Source organism: Corapipo altera, unplaced genomic scaffold (genome assembly GCF_003945725.1).
Source record: "Corapipo altera isolate COAL_440 unplaced genomic scaffold, ASM394572v1 77b, whole genome shotgun sequence".
Lineage (NCBI taxonomy): Eukaryota > Metazoa > Chordata > Aves > Passeriformes > Pipridae > Corapipo > Corapipo altera.
Window position 1 is genome coordinate 3,761,082 of NW_020884933.1, and position 14,369 is coordinate 3,775,450.

At 48.1% G+C, this 14,369-nt stretch overlaps 1 protein-coding gene across 11 annotated transcripts; it reads right to left on the reverse strand.

Annotated features, from left to right (window-relative positions):
• Window positions 1-133: 133 nt before the first annotated feature.
• Window positions 134-14,352, reverse strand: NFYA (nuclear transcription factor Y subunit alpha). Of its 11 annotated transcripts, none has more exons than XM_027659912.1 (10): window positions 14,232-14,352; window positions 11,794-11,892; window positions 10,178-10,264; window positions 7,751-7,897; window positions 6,293-6,424; window positions 5,529-5,634; window positions 4,872-5,038; window positions 4,073-4,246; window positions 3,611-3,712; window positions 134-3,201 (listed from the first exon to the last, which is right to left on the reverse strand). In XM_027659912.1, the coding sequence occupies exons 2-10, from the start codon at window positions 11,866-11,868 to the stop codon at window positions 3,148-3,150; spliced, it is 1,044 nt and encodes a 347-aa protein (XP_027515713.1). In that variant the 5' UTR covers window positions 11,869-11,892; window positions 14,232-14,352; the 3' UTR covers window positions 134-3,147. The 11 variants fall into 11 exon arrangements, with proteins under 11 accessions (XP_027515713.1, XP_027515714.1, XP_027515709.1 ...); XM_027659913.1 differs by lacking the exon at window positions 14,232-14,352 and adding an exon at window positions 13,541-13,545; XM_027659908.1 differs by lacking the exon at window positions 14,232-14,352 and adding an exon at window positions 12,063-12,364 and having other exon boundaries at window positions 4,872-5,020.
• Window positions 14,353-14,369: the final 17 nt, after the last annotated feature.

Sequence of the window (14,369 nt, forward strand, 5' to 3'; positions counted from 1 at the left end):
GCCAAGATGGCGGGATGGGGCTGAGGGGAGACGGACGCCAAGATGGCCGTGCCATCCCCACAGTGGGGCCAAAGCCACCCCCTGCCCTCACAGCTGCCACGTCACTCAAAACGTCCAAATACAGGGAAAAAGCTTCCCGGTTTATAAATTTTATTAGCTGGAGAGTGTACACAGTACTTACAATTGCATCTATTAAAGACCAAAATACACTTGAAAAAATGCATCATATAAAAAAAATTATAAACTTTTAACTATATACAAACTTTGCCTGACATTACTTCAACCTCAAGACCCTCCCTTGTCCATTCACAAAGAAAAGTTTATTTTTCCCTTCTTTTTAACATGCAGGGCCTTAAACCCATCTAGCATCACTTGAGAACCATTTTTTTCCAAATCTCACTCTTTACACTCATATAAATCTGGTTTTTGAGGGGTTCACTGCTTCGGTGCTCTGGGTCAATTGACCACATTTCTCCCCGAGCCTCTTTTATCCTCACCCTTTTACTCTCTCCTGAAGTTTTTGCTCAAGTGTAGCCAATAAACAAAGAATTCTCATTTAATTACTAGACAGGTTTGAACTGGACGATGTCTCCAATTTAACAAATTTCCCCCCGAAAAGGAAGCAGACATTTTTGGTACCGTGGTGTTGACTGGTGACTCCAGTCTCACCAAGTAAACAGGACTTTCAGCAGTGATACACATAACCCAAAACAAACAAAAATCTGACCGGAGCACTCAGGCTGTCACATCACTATTTAAAGTATCAACAATAAGACTTTCTATAACACAAATCCGTGTCTTCATACACATTCTACAACAATGGATCAGAGAACCTAGATATGAAGGGCTTATTGGGAAACAAGTTCTACCTGTTCAGAAGAAGCTTACAAGTTCTTTAAGAAAAGTAATTACTCCTTAAAAAAAACCCAAAACAAAAACTATGTCAGAGCAATAATCTTGCTTCCCAAATTTCCAGCTCTCAGAGAGGCTCCCTCAGGACAGAGATTAACCATCAGCTAAACAGCAGAAACATCATGGAGAGGCTCTTATTCCAGCACTAAAATATTCCACCAACAAAATGTACAGATGCTCTAAAAAAAATATTTACAATGCTGCTGCAAACCCAACTAAAGCATATGTTACTCCCTAAGGGAGCTGCATGTTCCTGAAATGAGGGAGCTCCCAGGAAATGCTGTGTGAGGGTTTCAGGTGCCAACTGAGGAAAATCAGCACCACACTGGAATTGGGCAAGAATTTAAGGCAGAAGCACCCATCAACATGCCATTAACACCGTGGGGAGGGCACACAGAGCTAAGAATTCAGAAAAATGAACTGGAATCCTTTAGAACATCCAGCTGCCCAATTATGAACACCCACCTGCATTTCCTCCTCCATCTGCTTCCACAGGTGGAGTCACCCCTAGTACCTGGACAGGCATCCTCTTCCTCCAGGACTGCCTGCAGACAATGTAGAATCCAGCATTTCTCCACATTTCTGCTCCCTGCTCTTGCATTCCCTCACTTCTTTCTCATATTCTTAGGTTTAGGACTTTTCTTTTATACTAAGTCAATAGAATTTTCAAGGCTCTGTCTTTTGTATCCACAACTTGCTAATTTGTCCTCCACTCTGTCTTTAGTCATAAGCTTCCAGTAACTGGGAAAACGTGGGCGGGGAGGGGGAAGAAATAATGTGGGGTTTATTTTTTAAGCTGCATTTACTTCCTTTTCCACTTGAAAACAACGTTCACTGCACTTCACCCAGTCTCAGCCACCTTTGGCTGCTTTGCTCAAAAACCCCCAAACCCTTCACTGTGCAGCTTCACCTGTCCAGGTTCATATTCACCTGGGAATATTCCCAATCCCAAGTTTCACTGCTGTGATCCAGTTTTAACCACAGAACACAAAAAATGGAAGATCTGGGACTCCAGCAGGCATCTGATACACAGAGCAGTTTTAAACTCATTAAGGTGGGGGGGGGACAGGCATGGAATGATGTGAGATCACCTGTTAACTGCTTTTGGCTACTGCTCCTATCACCAAATTTCAAAGCAGAAAGAATGGAGCAGGCTGAGAATCTGGAATGAGCTACAGAATTAAAAATAAATCTGTTTGTGGAGTTGCTCAGCCCAAAGCCAGCTGTAGGTCATGAAAAAGTCCCTTTTTTTAAAACTAAGTACTCTTCTTTCATTAAGTGCCACTTCTTTTTCTGTTTTAAAGAGAATAACCTATAATAAAGCCTGAAAGGTTCTTCAGTGTCTGCCTTCATTTGCTAACAGTCCTTCAGGTACCTCAGGATGGGATGAGCTGCCCCAGCTGCTGCTGTACTGGAACATCCCTCACTCTGTAGAATTGTAGAGTGGATCTGGGCATCAAGAAATACCATCATGAAGCTGATCAAGTGCCAACACTCTGAGACTGAGGATTTGATGCCTTCTGGAGGAGCTCTGCACTCGACTGGCGGGTTAGAGGGAAGATTTAAAACAAAAAACCCTTTGGAAGAGACTCACTTAAAAGTTTAAATCACTTTCATACTCGCATCCAGTTTTCTTCCAAAGCAACAACTACTGGCAACAAACATATAAAACCCCCCCAGAGATTGCTTTTACTAATTAAATCCTTCTCCCCACATCACCCTCTCCCACCTTAATTCTTGGAACAGACACACAATACACCAAGTCCTGCAGTAATCTTGAGTATTTCTATCACTGACTGGATGGCTGAACCTTTCCCCGAGAAGAGCTTGTTGTTTTACACATTTACAAGGTGGAACTGAAAAGAATCCCCTTCAGTTTCTGCCAGGTCCAGAAGTGCAACAACAGGGACCAGTCCAGGGAAACAAAGTCCAAAGGTGTCAGGAGTGGATGGAAATAAGTCTCTGCTGGGCAAACACAGTCCTGTGCTGCAGCTGACGAGTAGTGAGACTCCAAATTCCCTGTGCTGGATCAGGAGAGTGCACCAAGGAAGTCTGGAAGTTTCTGTTAAAATCTCAACCACACCCTGAACACGTGGTGCTTGTTCTGTAGAAAAGGACAGGCTGTGACACGGTGATTGTCCCACTCAAAGACTCGCTGGACACACTGGACAGGCAGGACAGACTGGCAGGAGGGCTGGGAATTCCATCCAGGTGTTTTTCTCCTGGAAGCAGTGGTTAGGAGACTCTGATCATCTGTGTCATCGCTTCTTCGTTGGTCTGAGTGGGATCCTGCAGACACAAAATACATCTCAGGTTGGACTTCAACACTTTTAGATGAAGCAGAGAGAAGCACACACAGCTACCAGGAGCAGACACTCCTGCCCCTCCCTCCATACTGACATGTGTCCTAATGTTCCTGGGTTTTACAGAACGTTTGTGTGAGTTTGCCCTAAGAAATATGAAGTGAATAGACTTCTATCCACATTACTGTCATTAAATTCCTCAAGGCAAACATCACTTGCTCTCTACAAGGCAGAGGAGTTTTTTTCCCAATGCCTGAAACATAAATTCGAAGGCAGGGAAGGACAATGGTCAGCAGCCTCCAAAAAACCCAAACAAACCAGTACAACACCTGTAAAGAGCAACGTGAAGGACTGAAAGGGGCAGTTGTCCAACAGGCAGACCAAACCCCACTGACCTGCATGTGAGGGCTGTCCTTTTCCTTGGGGGAGAAGAAGCGTCCCCCCTCTCCCCGTTTCCTGGCCATGGCGTGCCGGTGCCGGGACTCGTGCAGGTATTTCTGCAGCAAAGGGAAGCAGGACATGAGAGAGCAGCCACAATTTCCAGGTCAGTGCTTCCTTAGGGGAAATTCCCGACCGCTGGAAAAGCCTGCCCCGTCCCCATCCATCCCCCTGCCCACACACAGCGTGTGTACAGTCAACACCCACTTGTAACACAGCTCCAAGGACACCCCAAAGCACCCAAGGGAAGCAGGACTGTCCCCAAAGGACTTAAAACATTTGCTCTGATGTAGCTTATAAACAACAACAACAACAACATTAAAAACCACCAAGATTCCAGTCCTCATTTTCCAGCCTGGATGGGGTTCTGTGCCTTTCTCACAGAGCAACCCTGTGTTAGATCAGAGTTTTATTCTCACCCTTCTTTCCTTGGGAATTTTTCCCTCTGCTTCCAGCTTAGCCCGTGCCTGTCTCCTCTTCAGGATGCGGTGGTACTGCTTGGCATTCACATAGAGGGGCTCCTCTTCCAGCATCTCTGCCCCAGGCAAAGGGATTCTCTGGATGGCTGGGACTGACCCAGCTCCAGGCACCATCTGTATGGAGAAGGTGGGTTTAGCACTTGCAGTTCACAACATAAAATGAACACTAAAAATAGTTAAAAAATCAAACCATTAAAATGGAAAGTGTTTGGGTTTTGCTCAGATAATGCAGTTGCTTAAAGCAGCAACAAAGCTGTTCTCAAACTGCAGAACAGATTTAAACAAGTCAATTACTTATCACTCCTGCTTGCTTTTTCTTTTCTGATAAAAGCAAAATTTCAATAAATTATACAATTCCATGACCATGTTGCTGCTTCTTGTACAGTTAAACAGGACATACCAAGTCTTCCCTTTTCTTGGGTTCTCTCTTATTTGAATTACATGCTAATTTCAGAGCATTTCTAAGCAAACATTGCAGAGCTGCTGACATCTAGTGGGGACCAACAAAACTCCAGGTAAAGGGCCTCACACTACAAAAGGAATAGGAGCTGGCAGGAAAAACCTCTGTGAACCAAACCCTGAGGGACCCTCAAGAAAATTAACGGTTGACTCGAACTATTTAAGCCTTAAGGCCATTGCTTCCTATCACTCCACACCCCTGTGAAAATCCAGGCAGATCTGTGTACAGGCATCTTAAACCTCAGCCCTTAAAGACATCAGTGGGAAGTTTCACACCTACCATGACCATTCCCCCTGAATTGACAACGTTTCCAGCCACTGGCAGTGTCACTGTGACTGTCCCTTGGCCACTGCTGGTGGTGTTGGTGTTGGCTCCTGTCTGGACAATCTGTGCTCCAGCCAGGCTGGCTGCTGGAATGGTGATCATGCCTGTAACAGGGACTGTAACTTTAAGGAAGTAAAACACAAAAGAAAAAAAAAAAAGAAAAAAAAAAAAGAAAAACGAAACAAAAACACGCACACAAAAAGAAGGGAACACCATTAGTCCCACTTCTGTGTTTTACTCATTCATCCTTCCATAACATGCAGAGATTCACGAAAGCATGGAAGTGAGTAACTAAATTCCATCAGAATTCCTGGTTTTTGCATTTGTACCTGCACAGTAACCCCTGTGTGATGTAAGAGACTGTGTACTCTCGAGGTGTAACAGCAAAATTAAGGGTTTCTGTTCTAACAGCCCTTGCCAAAGACAAGACCCATTTTTTATGGTTCTGGGGAAAAAACCTCGGAGCGAATTCCTGCAGAACACAAGCATCTCCTCCCACACTCACACACCGACAATGTGATCCCAGCACTCAGCTCAGTGTGTTCTTTGACAACAATCCCAGGGCACTAACTGACCCCCCACCCAGGAGCCCCTTCTCCCCCCCCTCTCTACCTTGCTGCAGGATGGTGCCATCGGCGTTCACGGGCTGGTACACGATGGTCTGGCCCTCAGCAGCCTGGGCGACCTGCTGGCCTTGCACTGCTATTTGTTGCTGGGTCTAAACAAAACAAACAACACAGGAACTTTACAGATTGCTTATTGTTTTCACATTTTACAATTCCTGAATTAGCACATGGTGCTTGAGGTGTTCCAGGCATCTGTCTCTGTTGCCTCATGACCAGCATCAAGAAATAGGCTGGAGCACAGACCAAATAACTGGAGATAAAACACCTGAAGCACATGTGAGATACTTTTTCTAACAGTGCAGTGCTCAATATTGAAAGAACAAATTCTAGGTTTCCTGCCTCACTATGAATATGTGAAAGGAAGAACTATTCTGCTCCGAAATTTAATTTTGGTCCTAACCAAAAGCATCAGCAGAAACCCCAGGTGTGACTGGACTACTCCACAAAATGGCCCAAGTATGGAATTAGCAATGCTTCATGTTTTCAAAATTCAACAAATAGACAAAAACAACCACGAACCAATAAAATACAAAGACACAATGGATAAAAACATGCAATCTAGTTATTCTGCCCCAGAGTTATGTATGAAAACACTACAAAAACATGACATTTATTCTCAAGTTCTCCTCAATATTAATAATTCCTTCTTTTTTTTTTTTTTTCCTTTTTTACTTAACCACATCTTAAGTCATTTGGCAAGTTTCTCTTCCTGTTCCTCTCCAGAAAAGCCTTTCATGCTGGTGCAGTTACCTGTGTCTGGCCAGCAGTAACTGCAGTCTGGGGCTGCTGTATAATGATCTGCTGGGTCTGGCCCTGCTGCCCCTGTACCTGCACAGCCTGCCCACCTTGAATCTGAATCTGACCTGGCTGGACCAACTGAATCTGTGGAAGAAAGAGTCAGAAAGGAACATTAACTATGCCTCTGATTTCTCCCTCCTTGGCCTCAGCATGACCAAGTCATCTCTGAGGATGATTTACTGTTGCACAGAAAAAGAAAGCACCGAGTCTTCTCTTTTTCCATTTTAAAATGAGGAGTTTTAATGGATTCCTCCCTGTGACACATCACCACAGCCACACAGCAGAGGGACCAACATGCTGTGTCACTGTGCTCCAGCAGTTCTCCACTGCTTACACAATAAATCAGTCAGAAGAAATAAATTATTCACATGAAACTGGTAATAATAATAGTCAGGTGAAAGAAGAAGAGGACTAAGATTTAAGACATCTGTGGAGTGTTAATTATCCAGCATACAGAAGTACTCCTGGTATATATAAAGTTGTCCTCAGCTTTGCAAAGTCTTTCCACCACCATGGAACATTCTTAGATTAAAAAAGGGAACTGGAACATGGTTTGAAGCTTGTGCTTAAAAACAGTTATTGATTTTCCTCCCAACAAGCAGACTGGAAAAAACCTCACATAAAATGTAATCGTTTTCAACAAAAGAAATTTTAAATTAACCTCTCAAAACACCAAGACATCATTTGCCTTCCTGGACTCTGCTGAACTGGATTCCTAAATTCCATTCTAAACCACCAGGACACTTCCACTATGCCATGGTTGCAGTTCTTCCCTTTGCTTCACAAACAAACACACTTCAACCACCTCTTTAAATTTACAAGTATTTCCAGATAATTGTTTCCAAAAAAATCCACCTTCTGTACCTTCTACAGTATTGCCTTCTGTGCAAAGGGGACATTTAAATTCCCCTTCAGCCATCACATATTAGATGAGCTCAAGCACAGGAGGTGTTTTCCAGAGGTTTTCTTCAGGTTTGTTTTCTTTTAAATCCTCTTTCTGAGCCATAAATTGAGCAGGCACCAGATCCCCAAGTACACTGCAAAGGCCAGGTAAAATGAAAAAAAACATCCCAATGAACAAAAAACCTGGACTAGTGGAAGGTGCCCCTGCCCGTGGCAGGGGGTGGAACGGGATGGGCTTTAAGGTCCTTCCCAACCCAAACCATTCCACAGCTGTACGAAAAAAACCCCAAACCAACCCAGCCACATTTTAGTGGACTTCACCCAAAAGGTTTGCACCTTCACCCAAAAGGTTTGCACCAAGCCACAAAGCACAAGAGCTGAGCTCCCAACGGCCCTTCATGGGCAGGAACAGCCTGTGCCCACGGTGTTTCTGGCACAGCCCCGTGGCTGTGGGAGCACCCAGCGTGTCCCCCGTGAGCTGGCACCAGCCCTGGCTGTTTGTCTCACCTGCTGCAGCCCCTGTGTGCCCGACACCGGGACCTGCATGATGGTCTGGCCCTGCCCGCCGGGCACGGCCTGCACCATGATGGGCTGCCCGGTGGAGGTGATGAGCTGCCCGCCGCTCACCTGGACCATCAGCGGCTGCCCCTGTACCTGCAACAGAGAGAGCCACGATGAAACCCCCTGGCACTGCCACCCAGAGCTCCAGGGCTGACCCACAGAGACGTGGTGGACACAGAAACCCAGCCACAGGCACTGACCCGGGGTCAAACAGCCTGGCTTTCTAAAGCTTCCCCCGGGATGTGCTGCGGGGTTTAGTAAATTATCTGTTTCTCTTGCAGTCTAATTGCTACAAAGCATGAAAAGCATCACCAGATTTTCGAGCCACGGTAACTACCTTCATGCACAGCCCAAGAGCAACATGGAATAAAAGAAACTCCATTCTCCACATCACAATTACTGATCTTTAATGGGGGTTCCTATTGAGAGAGGTCTGGATAAGCTGCTCTTACAGGGAGATTCTGGGGTGGCTTCAGCTCTCTCCAATTTCATGCCTACAACATTTCCATTTCCGGACTGACACAGAGCATGTGATGTGCTTAGAGAAACTCTTCATGGTTATTAAGTGAAAATTGTAACTGGAGCAACACAAAATGTAGTTCAGTGAGGAAAAGTGAAAGCAGACGAGCAGCAGCCACTTCTGAGCCCAACAAGGCTTAGAGTGGATTTATAAACATAAATATATATCTGAGCATGGTGAGGCCCTGGCACAGGTCACCCAGAGAAGCTGTGGAGCCCCATCCCTGGAAGTGTCCCAGGCCAGGTTGGAGGGGCTTGGAGCAACCTGGGCTGGTGGAAGGTGTCCCTGCCCATGGAAGGAGGTGGCACTGGATGGGCTTTAAGGTCCCTTCCAACACAGACGAGTCTGGGATTTTATGGTAAGTCTCTGGTCACTGGGAGAAAGGTCCATGAAAAGAAAAAGAAGGGGACAACCTCTCTGTTTAAACCCCCTCACCTGCCAAATTCCCCATTTCCCCAAATATATCTTGGAAAATGCTCTCCTCCACTGCTTAAATGTGAAATGAGTTATGAAACTGGAAATCACTCACAAGCTGAGTTGTTTGGGAACAAGAGCAACACAACTTGGTAAAAAGTCACTGAGTTCCCATGTTTCTCCTTGTGAATCAGTCAGGACACTCTGGGATCCCTGAACAGAGGGAACCTTGCAGGGTTCACACACCTCAGGAGCGAGGTCCCAGCACATGCAGGGAACAACCAGCTGTCCCTCAGAGATGAGTCCTACCCCCCATCTGGTGACTCCACAGGTCACCCCCCAGCTGTGACACTGCTGTCCCTCAGCCTGTACAGTCACATCCATGTCCCTCAACACATCAGCAGGACTTGGTCTGGGTTACAGGGAGGAGCATGCTCATGTCAGCCACAGAGAAGCACAGGCAGCAGCACAATATCCAATAAGCAGAAAGGAAAATGACACATTCCAGGACTTTTGTTAATGAATTAGAGCAAGACAAAATGAAGAGAGGATGGGGAACATAGCAACAACCAGAGGCCACAGTGACCCAAGCAATCCAAGTCAGCCAGCAATTCAGATTTTAACTCTGAACATAAAAAATGCTGTGTTCACTTTGCACCTGGTAAGACCATTCCAGCCCCTTGGAACTCTCCCGCTCTGAAGAATTCAAAACCAAATGAAACCAAAAAACTGAGAGCAAAGTGCAGTGCTAAATGCTAGGGCTGCCCAGGGTCTGTCAGCTGCTTTAAAGAGGGTTTGTGAGCCCCTCTAAAGCCTGTGTGAGGTAAGGAAATGGGGTCTGCAGACAGAAAATACTTCACATGAAACAAATCATTTCTTTCCATCTGTGATGTATTTACTGCTCGGATTCCCACTGCTCCTGGGTTGCCCTGTGTTAAGTCATTTGTAAATAAGGAATTGGATCACTCTATCCCAGAGAGGCCAATATTGTCCCCAGGTGCTCTTTCTATCACAGGAAAAGGTTTCACTCCTCAAGCTCAGGGCTCACCCACCACCTCTGCCTGTCATGGAGTGAAGAACTACAGAACTCCCCACGGGGGGGATCAGAAAACTCATCTCCTTGGAACTACAGGAAATCTTTGGGGTTTATCTCCACTGTCACTTCCTCACCTGCACGTTTTTTCCTTTGAAAAACCATTTAATGACTATTCCCTTTCAGAACCACAGCAGCAGGAACTCCTGAATGCAGCAGGGGTTCTGGGAGAGCCCAGCCAAGCTCCAAGGCCATGGAAAACCCCAGAGCCCTACAGCATCCAGCACAGGTGCTGCTGCTGCCAAATGCTCCTGTCCCTCCTGCAGCCCTGAACAAACACAGCATTAGATATGTGGCGTGGGGAGGCTCATGCAGTGCTCAGAAACACAATCAGAGAGATCACCACTACCTGCAGGGTCTGGACTTGCTGGCCTGAGGCCGATGCCACCTGGGCCTCAGTCTGCAGCTGGACAGCAGTGACACCTCCCTGCTGCTGGGAACAGGAACAGGGAGAGCTTGAAACAGGGAAAGGCACAGCTCTGGCACGACACAACGACGAGGGTGAGTGTAAAATTCATACACAGGAGGAGTGGGAACGTTTAGCAAACCTACAGACGGAATTCCCACAGAACCGCCCGTGACACTGACAGGCTTCAACACCCCGACTGAATTCACCTACAAAGGACAGGAGGGATGGTTTGGCAGAATGTGAAACCTCAGTTTCAGGGTTTTATCCTGCTCAGTGCTCCCTTCACTGCCCAGGTTTCTCACTGGGAAGGGCTGCAGGGTTTGGTTACACTGGTTTGTCACAACAGAGGCCACAAACCCCTTCCTGCAAACAAACCACAAACCCCCTCTCTGCCCACCACTGACCTTGAAGGACAATCTGGAGAGGCTGCAAGAGCAGTCAGAGCTAAAAGCCTTCTCTATCTTTAGCCTCCTTGGTAAGAGTCCCAAAATAATCTGTGTAACTGTGTTAGTGTTGGGGAGAGGAAGGACAGCTCTCTCCTAAGAGCTGTACTGCAACAGCCTGGTAAAACAACTCATTTTAGAAAAACATCTCATGTCAAACACAGGCTTTAAGAGCATGTACTGACAGTGAAAGTGTCAATAAAACTACATAGATCTTTGGTTGTCTGCTGGAAGCAGGTATTTTTGATAAATCCTAATGTAAAGTTTTTTAACTTCAAGTGCAATCTTGTTCTGCCTGAAAAAGTTAATTAAATTCAATGGGAGAAGCTGGTCCTTGCTGAAGCCAAAGCAAAGCAGATCTCGGTGAGAACATGATCCAGTGGCTCATCCCTTTGCATGACAAACTACCAAACTCCTCTTGCCTTGAACTAGAACAAACAGAAGATGCAACAAAAATTCAGCAGCAGCACAACTTATCTGAAAATACATCACTAAATCTGAATGGGGGAAGTTTAACAGTAAAAATCAATAAGCCCTTAAAAATCCAGCCCTGCTCATCTGCAGATTGTAACATGAACTAGGAACTTCTTTCTGGAAGGGATCAGTTCATCCCAAGCTACATGGTTTGTTTAGTTTCTGTACTGTATGTTCATTTTGATCCACCTGTAGTTGTAAAATGAAGAATCTCAATAAATATTTCTTTTGAGGAAGCTTGGAGGAAGCCCCTGTGAGCTTGAACAAAACCTGTTTCAATTTGGAGGGGACCCTACACTGTTCCTGTGGACAACTGCCTGTTTCTGTTCATAGCCTGTCTCCTCCATTTTCAGAGATTTGTTCCTCTCCTCACATCCCAAACTCTGCCAACTCCCTGCTACACTGAAATCTGCCAACTTGCACACCTGCAATTTAATCCGATAATTCCTGCATTATAAAACCCACATTTCCTCTGACCTTCAGCCAAGTCAGATCCCTGAGCAGGTGCCAGGAGTCAGGTGAACACGTGTCCAGGCAGGATCACGAAGCCCCTCAGTGCTCCTGTGACCCTCTGGGGACACAAAGGGGGTGTCAGTGAGCACTGACCCCCCCAGCCCCCCTCCCCACCTTCCATACCTGCTGCTGGATCTGCCCGGCCTGCACCACGATCTGCTCCGTGGAGCTGTTGCTGTTGGCCGTGTACTGCTCCATGGCCACAGGACCCTGGGCTGGCTCCTGCAGAGAGGGACAGAGCAGCTCATTATTGTCCCGAGGTGGCACATCTGGGTTCCCTTACAGGGGCTGCACAGCAAAGCATCTGCTGCCCCCAGGGCAGGAGCTCACAGGCAGCTGCTGCTTCCTGAGGGACAGGAACAAACCAGAGGGGTCAATTCAAGCACATCTACCCTGACTGAGGGGCAGAGTATCCCAGTTCTGTCCTGATCTTCAGTGCCTCCAACAGGAGCTCTGAACCTGTTCCTCCTCCTCTTGGAGTCTGCATATCCTGGGCTACAGACACCTGCCTGTGGGGAGGGTGTCACTGCTAAAGAACCTCCCAAAATACAACGTTTGGGTGCAAAACCAAAGTGCATTCCAAGAATCCAGCAGAGCTAAGTGAAGTTCTCTCCTTCCCCCACTACACACCATTCCTCATATCTCTTCCCTTTCCTCCTGTTTCCATAGAATCATGGAATGGTTTGGGTCGGGAGGGACCTTAATGCCCATGACCCTCACAAGGGTTAATTTCTTCCATAAAGAACTTATACATTCAAAGCTATTCCTCATATATTTTGGGAACCACCAGCAGATTTCCCAGCGCCTCCACCCTCCTGCTGCCACTCGTTCCTCAGCCCTTTCCCTACACACATGAACACAGTGCTGAAATAAAACATCAGCTACAGCACCTCCTTTTCCCTCACCCTGCTTCTCCCAGGATCAACAAGGGAAGAATTCTTACTGTTACTGTAACAAGGTCTTTGATTCATGTCATGACTGAACAAGTACCTGCTACATTAGGGAAAGAAAACACAGCCTGGAACTTTAATTTGCAAAGCCTAAAGCAACAAACCCCCTCAGGCTCTCTCAGTTTTCCAAGGAATGCTGACAGAATTCAGTCCCAGACTCCCTGGAACAGTTGCTGTGGTTACTGCTGCCGTTTCAGCTCCATCCTTTGCCCATTTACTAACAGTTTCTCCCAGCCTGCCAGAATAAAAGCAAGTAAATATTCTTCCTGAACATGTTTGTGTCTGTCATGTGTCTCATTTCAGTTCTGCACTGGATACTTCATTTCTGCCCCAAATGCCTGTGGGCCTGTCAGAGAGCAGCTCCCACATTTCCTTCTCCAGGGAAACATTTCAATATCCAGCACAGGATGCCAGGACACTGTATTTGCCAGGAGTTCTCTGTTTTCCTTAATGATACAACCAGTAATCAAGCACAGGCAAACCTCTACTTGGAAACGCTTCATCCCAGCCCCCCAGATCAAGCCTGTCTTGTTTAATTACAATATCAGCAGCACTGTAATCCTAATGCTCTGCACCAGCCACAGCCAAAGTTACAGACCCGGATTTTCCACGTGCTGGCTCCTCATCCTCCAAGGGATTAGCTCATTCCCTTCATTAACACAGAGCAGCCAAGTTAAATTTTAAAGATCAGAGATCCATCGACGGCAGGATGGAGCTCCTCCCCCAGTGAGCTCACAGGCAGCTCCTCCTCACTGGGAACACACTGGGAATGACTGAGGGTTCCAGTTCCAGCACTATAAATATATATATATATATCACAGAATATCCTAAATTGGAAGGGACCTGATAGGATCATCAAAGTCCAACTCCTGGCCCTGCACACCAAGAATATATATTTATTTAGATATATATATACACACACATATATATGAGGGCACAGAAGCTGCAGCAGTGCCAGCCTCCTGAGCAGACAGCCCGCTCTAAAGGCAAACCCGTGTGATGCCCAGCCCTGGGACGCGTTTTAACGTGTCCCATCAGCGCCGCTGAACCGGCGGGAGTTCCCAGGGCAGAGCCGCGATCCCTCCAAGGGCAGCGGCGAAGGACAGAGGGGGTTTCACCCCCGCAGCTTTGTCTGCGCTGCCCGGCAGGACACAGCGTCCTGAGTCCGGCAGGGACCGGGGGGGTCGTTGTGCTGCGGGAACCGCCGGCCCGGGGCTCTCCGGGAGGGCCGGGCAGGTTCACCCCCCGCTGCTCGAGGGGCCGGGTCCGCTCCCGGAGCCCCCGTGACCGGACACCTCCGGCGGCACCGACCGCGAACCGCCGGGAACGGGGCGGGGGGGGCAGGACGAGCGGGGGGGCGGCCCGGGCCCATCTGCCGCCGGGGAGGCCCCGGGGAGGGCGGGGCGCTGCGGGCTCCGGGCCCCGCCGGGGCAGGACGAGCCACCGACTGCCCTGCCCGGCGCCGGAACAGCCGGGCCGCGGTTCGCCGCCGGGCCCCGGTTGGCCGCCAGTCCCGGAGCGGGCGGGTGCGGTGCCGGCCCCACTCGCCCCCCGCTCCGGGCCCCGGGCCCGTCCCGCTCCCCCGCCCCGCCCGGCCCGGCGCGCGCTCACCGTGCCGCGCTCCGCTCCGCGCCCCGCGCTGATTGGCTCCGCCGCGCGGCCCCGAAGCCCAATCAGCGCCCGCACTCGCCCGCCGCGCAAAATGGCGCCCAACCGCGGACAAAGGGGGCGAGGGGCGGGGCCCCGCCG